Source organism: Pogoniulus pusillus, chromosome 20 (genome assembly GCF_015220805.1).
Source record: "Pogoniulus pusillus isolate bPogPus1 chromosome 20, bPogPus1.pri, whole genome shotgun sequence".
In the NCBI taxonomy this organism is placed as follows: Eukaryota; Metazoa; Chordata; class Aves; order Piciformes; family Lybiidae; genus Pogoniulus; species Pogoniulus pusillus.
The window spans coordinates 1,603,776-1,609,775 of record NC_087283.1 but is presented as its reverse complement, the minus strand read 5'-3'; the positions used below and the strand labels follow the sequence as shown (position 1 = coordinate 1,609,775).

Sequence of the window (6,000 nt, the reverse complement as noted above, 5' to 3'; positions counted from 1 at the left end):
AGTCAAGCCCCCGAAGATGCGCGGCGCGGAGCGCCCCGGGGGAGGCGGCTCCGCCGTGCGGCCTGTGCCAGCCCCGAGCCCCGCTGCCCCCCGAGGACCCCGCTCCCCTCGGGCCGGCGCCCCGACTCCGTCCCTCCTCGCCCCGGCTGGAGGCAGGGCAGGGCAGGGGGAGCTGCGGCCGGCCCCCGCGGGGCGGAGGTCACCCGCCTCCCCCCGCCCTCCGCCCATGGGCGCCGGCTCCGTCCAGCCGCCGCCGCTCCGGCCCCGCTGGCAGAAGGAGGCGGCGGGGCGCGTCTGTCGGCGGCGGCTGCTGCTGTGCCCGCCTCGCCGCCCGCTGTCCGCCGCCAGCCGCCGGGAAGCCGCGGCGCATGGAGATAACGGCCGCGCCTGTGTGCTGGGGTAAGGCGCGACTGGCGGCGGGCCGGGCGCGGAGAGGGGGCGGCTGTCGGGCAGGGCTCTGCTCCTGGGGGCTGCGGCGGCGAGGGGCCGGGGCGGCTGTCCGCGGAAAGTTTGCGTTACTCCGGAACCCGCTCCGGGAAAGCGGCGGCGGCAGCTGCCCCGCGGCGCGGTTCGCAGCCAAGCGCGGCCGGGGAGGCCCGCAGCGAAGAGCCGCTGGGGAGGAGCTGGCTGGGGGGCAGAAGCCGGCAGCGAGCCCAGGGCCAGCCCGCAGCTCCATCCGGGGGTCACTGCAGCCTGGGCAGAGTCCCTGCTAATGCCGTACCGCGCCCGGCTGTGGCGGGGGCTCCCAGGCTGCGTGCGGGTGCAGGGGCGAACGATTCCATCTCCTCAGAAACCCAAACGTATTGTTATGTAGGACACGTTTTACTCGTGCGTGCGTTCTGGTGCCTGCAATTATCAATCTTTGAAGTGCAAGTTATAAATATTAAAGCTGAATGCATAGGGGGAAGATGTGTTTCAAACTGTGGAATAAATTTATTCCAGCCCGGTTTGACACACACACACGCTCCTAATGCATGCAAGATGCACGGACAGGAGGGAACAGTTGTGTTTCACAGGGGCAGAAACCTGTGTCAGAGACCGGGAAACGACTGATCAGCAATAGTTAGCATATTTACGTAAGGCAGTGTTGTTTGTGAACGGGCTTTGGGACTTAAGAGTCATTCGAGCCCTATAAAACACTTCCTAAACGGGAGTGATTTCCTGGAAGTATCAAGCAAGGATTTGTTTGGTTCGTTCACCCCTATTCAAGCTACATCTGTGCATGCAGTGACCGTCCAAAACACGTAATCCTGCCCTAGAGAGGGAGTGCAGGTTGACAGCACAACGTGTCTTCAGCTGACAGCAGAAACAAAACCAAACTGCAATTAAGGACCTTTTTTCTCCCTCCCCCATTTTTCCCTTAGTTCTTTTCATCTATCTTCCTCTCATCTCTGGAAGCTCCATCCATATTGGACTAGGCAGCAATTATTCCAATCTCTGTAAGTAGTCTCTTTTTTTTTTAACTGCATTACTGTCATGCCTTGCAGCTATGTGCAGCTGTAGGAATATTATATTTAAAGTCCTCTAGCAGATAAACATCAATCCATTAAAAAGCCAATAGCTTCCTGACTAAGGAAACAACTGAGTTAACAGAAATGGACTTAACCTTGTGCTTGTTATACAGACAGAGCTCACACAAGTGAGAGAATTGCCTGAGATAGAGTAACGTAAAACATTTCACATCTTCCATATTTCCTTTTTTCTTTAAAGGGGAAAAAGAAAGTCCTTTTTCAGCATTTTCTCCCACAACAAGAAGTTAGCACATAGCTGCTAACAAATTGAGCACACTGACAGCAGTCAAAATTGATACCATTTTGGTACCACTGAAATAAGCGTGGCTAAAAATTACTTCCAATCATTGACATAAAAACTCCTGACATCTGACTCCCTTTCACTCTGCTATTTATGAGTGCTTTGTGTAGGTACTACATGAAGGGTTTTTTTAAAAAGGAAATAAAACATTATAGGAGGCACTTCTGCTCCTGTTACTGGTCCTGTTCTGGCAGAAAGCCACATGTATGCAGGGAATCAAAGCAGCGTGTCCAATCTCTGAGATGAAGGAATGCATGCTGATAAAAACATACCCACAACTATTCAAAACAAGTACTTCAGATCAAGAAAAAACTATTTACAACATTTCAGCACAGCTTATGACATAGGTAACAACTTCCAAGCCCATCCTGGGTGAGAGAGAAATGATGAGATTAAACCTGAAGTTTAAGGAAAGAAGGGGCAAAGATTGATTTACTTTGGAGTATACGTAAAGGGCCAATGTTAGGCAGCTGCCATCATTCACAGACAAGAAATATTCTCAAGTTCAGTGTTTGCTGCCACAACCTACTAGCTTGGAGAAGTTATTCGGGGTGTCAGGACCAGCTTGTGTCAACAACTGTGAGGATCTAACACTAAGATAGCCATGGTGACTAGGAGCAGAGTCGACTGATAAAGCTGAAGACAGTTCAAAACCAAGTAAATGCAGAATGAGATCTTTCAGATTTGCCTGGTAAGGCCTTAAACCCCCAGAAAAAAAAATCATGCTAAAGCTGGGCTCAAGAGCAAGTGCAAAATCAGTAGCTGCCGAAAACTGTTCTCTCTCTGACCACCTGGACATCACCAGTGCAGCCAGCATGTATTTAGGTTGGGGATCCACATCAAAATAACATTTCTTATCCATTTCTTGTCTCAAGCTCAGGTTTTCCCCTGCTGTTGCCTGTCCCAGAGAGACAGCTTCTTCACGTCAAGACAGCTTGGTGTAGCATTCATTTCAGATCAGTGGAGTTTTGTAATGGAGCTGTTGCAGCAGGAATAGTCTGATTGTTGCCCCAGTTGCCAGGTGGATACCTATGTCTCTTCAAAATTCAGTGTTCTTAAGACAGTGCTTTTGTTTTACTTTAGCCTTAACTGACTGCAGTTCAGCCAATAACAACGACAACAGAAAGCTTTTCTAGAGCTCATGGCAGCAGACTAGCATCACGCCAGACTCCCGCTGAGCTCTGCAGACTACGTTCCTGAGCTATGTGATGCACATGTAGCTCATGCATGCCAGGTACCAGAGCTGGTCACCTGCCCAACACTGAATTTCTAAGTGCAGAAGCCCAGGGCTGCAGCTCTCCTCACCTTGAGTCAGCTGTGCCTAATGAATATTGCTCTCATACAGGACAGAGATGAAAAGCCAAGTTCAGGCAAGTAAATACTCAGATCTGTGGCTTAAACCACACAGTTCCAAGCCAGGTTGATAGTTCCAGTATTTAATGGAACTTTCTGATAGGAAATGAAATTTGCTACTAAAATTTGTTGTTTGAGCTGTTTCTTTCTGAGAATTTTCTTTGCAAAGTGCAGCTTTTGGTCAGGTATCTGTGATTGTGAAAGTGAGAAGTCAGCACGATCTCTAGAAGATTCATATTGATGCATGGAGCAGGCAAGCCAAAACTATAAAATGTGCAGATAGCACTTTAAAATCCAGTGTTAGAACTCTTGTGGTTTAACCTTTATAGATCTTACAGACTTAGGCTCACTAAACAGAATTATCTCACTAAATCAAGAAGGAACAGAAGTGTTCTTAGTGTGACTGCCTTCTCTTTCTGCATGAAAGCCACCCTCAAGCTAGGCACAGGGACATACTTACTACAAAAAGCACAGAGGATTCTGATTCTAAAACCAGCAGGCCCCTGAGTAGATGCTTTGGATGCTGTCCCTCAGTGTTCACCTCATACACAGTAATGGCACAGCTGGATGCCAGCTGTGCTCTGAGACCTCAGGATGGTAAAGGAAGGTTGAACAAGCTTCTACCCATAAAAAAGGAAATCTTTCCATGCACAGCAAGAACAAAATGCTCTGCACATCTATTGTTCTTGATGGCAAATCCTGCATGTTTCCCAGAGTGGTCTCCAAACTCAGCCAGCTGAGGCCAGCACTCAAATCAATGCAACATCAGGTTCACACACACCTGCAGTTCACACAGCTGGAACTGGGTGATTTGGGTTCTGGGCAAGTGGTTCTGTTGGCTACAGCAGATAAGAGACATTCAGCAAGACAGAGAATTGCCTCAAGCTTGTGCACGGCAGCTCTGCTGTGAGCTGGTGTCCTGGAGAGAAGAGTGCACTAAGACCTCTGCACCCTGCAGCAGTGCATTCCTGCCACTTATGGGGTGTCTTGAGAGGTGTCAGTCATCAAAGCGCCAACATGTACCACCCCTTAGCAGCCTCCCTCTTCTCTGAGCAGACAGTGCCGGAAACCACATGTGCCTGTGATGCCAGGCAGTACCAGAAGCACACTCCAATTGCCTCCTCATCTCTAAGTGCACAGCAAAGTTTAATCCCCAGAATAATCTGCTCCTAATTTTCCTTCACTGATTTTCACTTTTTCCCCCTCAAATTGTTGATATTTTCTGAAGGAACCCATCTCTCCCCTTAGGTTCCTTCAGAAAACATCAGCACTGTATTTTTCCACCTTGCACTTCAAGCTTGAATGAGTCCCTCTTTGCAGAAAAGAGGCCACAGAATCACGGAAACATTTAGGTTGGAAAAGACCCTCAGGATCACCAAGTCCAAATGCCACCAGAACCACACCTCAGAACTCTTCTGCCCTAGTAAGTGGTACCCTGCTCAGTATCTGCCAATCAATTTATTTTATGATGGCTTCAAATCTCAGTTACATCAAAGTATGTATATTTTAACCTTTTCATTTATTAGACTGGAATTTGCACTAGGAAGGCATCACTTTCTCTCCAAGCTTGCAACTTCTCATCCTCCTTTATGAGGATGTAGACTAATAACTCCAAATCGTTCCTTTCTACTGTAACCACTGACTTAGTGCTCTGGCTTCAGCAGCTTCTCCTGACTTGAACTTCTCATTCCTGACTTATTTTTTTAGTGGAAAGAATGATAGATTAGAATTCATTCCTATGCAAACATACAGGTTAGAGTCCTTGCAAATAAATGTTTTAGTTTTTGAAGGGAATCTGATCCAACTGATACAAGCTTGATCTAAGAAATTTCTCAGAGAAGGGGTAAGGTGCTAGCAACTCTTGCAGGCTGACATTATTATACAATGGCTGTATTTGAGCTAGGTGCTGAAGCACCTAAAATGCAGTAAATGCCCAAACACCTTAAAGCAAAGCCTCTTTCAAGGAGAGGCAGACACCCGATTATGCATTTTTGTAAGGCCTGCTCAAGAGTCTTTCTCTCTAGGTGCTTTGAAAATCTGGCCTCAAATTCAGAGCTGGCAGAAGCAACTGAGCTGGTTTTGACAGCATTTATGCAAAGAGGGATTTTAGCTGCAAGACTTAAACCACATCTTACTAGAACCTCCTGAAATCCCTCAGACTGTAGAAATCCTGACATGCTATAACACTGCAGTCTCCAAGGACCTGTGCTAAGGAAGTCACTGGAGGACATTCCAGCCACTCAGCACTGTTCTTAATGCAAATAGTGCTTCTAGGACACTTTGCTTCTTTGGCCTCTTCAATTATAAGTTTCTTATCTTTTAATTACTGGTTTTAGAGGCAAGCATGCTAATCCTTTTACTTCTAGCATTAAAGTGAGGACTTTCCTTTCAGCAATTGTTTTCTTCTTTCATTAGAAGCAATGAATTAGGATCTTGCCTTTCTTCAGAGGAGGGCAACAAAACTGGTGAAAGGCCTGGAGAACAGCGCTGGTGAGGAGCAGCTGAGGGAGCTGAGCTGGTTTAGCACGGAGAAGAGGAGGCTGAGGGGAGACCTCATTGCTCCCTACAGCTCCCTGAAGGGAGGTTGCAGTGAGGTGAGGTTTGGCTCTTCTCCCTAGGATCAGGTGATAGGAGGAAAGGAAATGGTCTGAAATTGTGCCAGGGGAGAGTTAGGTTGGAGGTGAGGAAAAATATCTTTGCTGCAAGAGTGATCAGGGGTTGAACAGGTTGCTCAGGGAGGGGGTGGAGTCCCTGTCCATGGAGGTGTTCAAGAAACCCGTGGGTATGGCACCTGGGGATATGGTTTGACGTGCTCATAGCAGTGTTGGGTTGCTG

General features: G+C 48.1%; 1 protein-coding gene across 2 annotated transcripts in view; it reads left to right on the top strand.

Annotated features, from left to right (window-relative positions):
- The first annotated feature begins 276 nt into the window (after positions 1–276).
- Positions 277–6,000, top strand: part of BEAN1 (brain expressed associated with NEDD4 1) — a 30,079-nt gene continuing 24,355 nt past the window's right edge. The window contains exons 1-2 of one of the 2 annotated variants that reach the window (XM_064159925.1): positions 277–399; positions 1,365–1,439. In XM_064159925.1, the coding sequence (XP_064015995.1) occupies positions 369–399; positions 1,365–1,439 (106 nt within the window). In that variant the 5' untranslated portion in view covers positions 277–368. The remainder of the gene's footprint in view (positions 400–1,364; positions 1,440–6,000) is intronic. The other variant, XM_064159926.1, reaches the window with a different exon arrangement.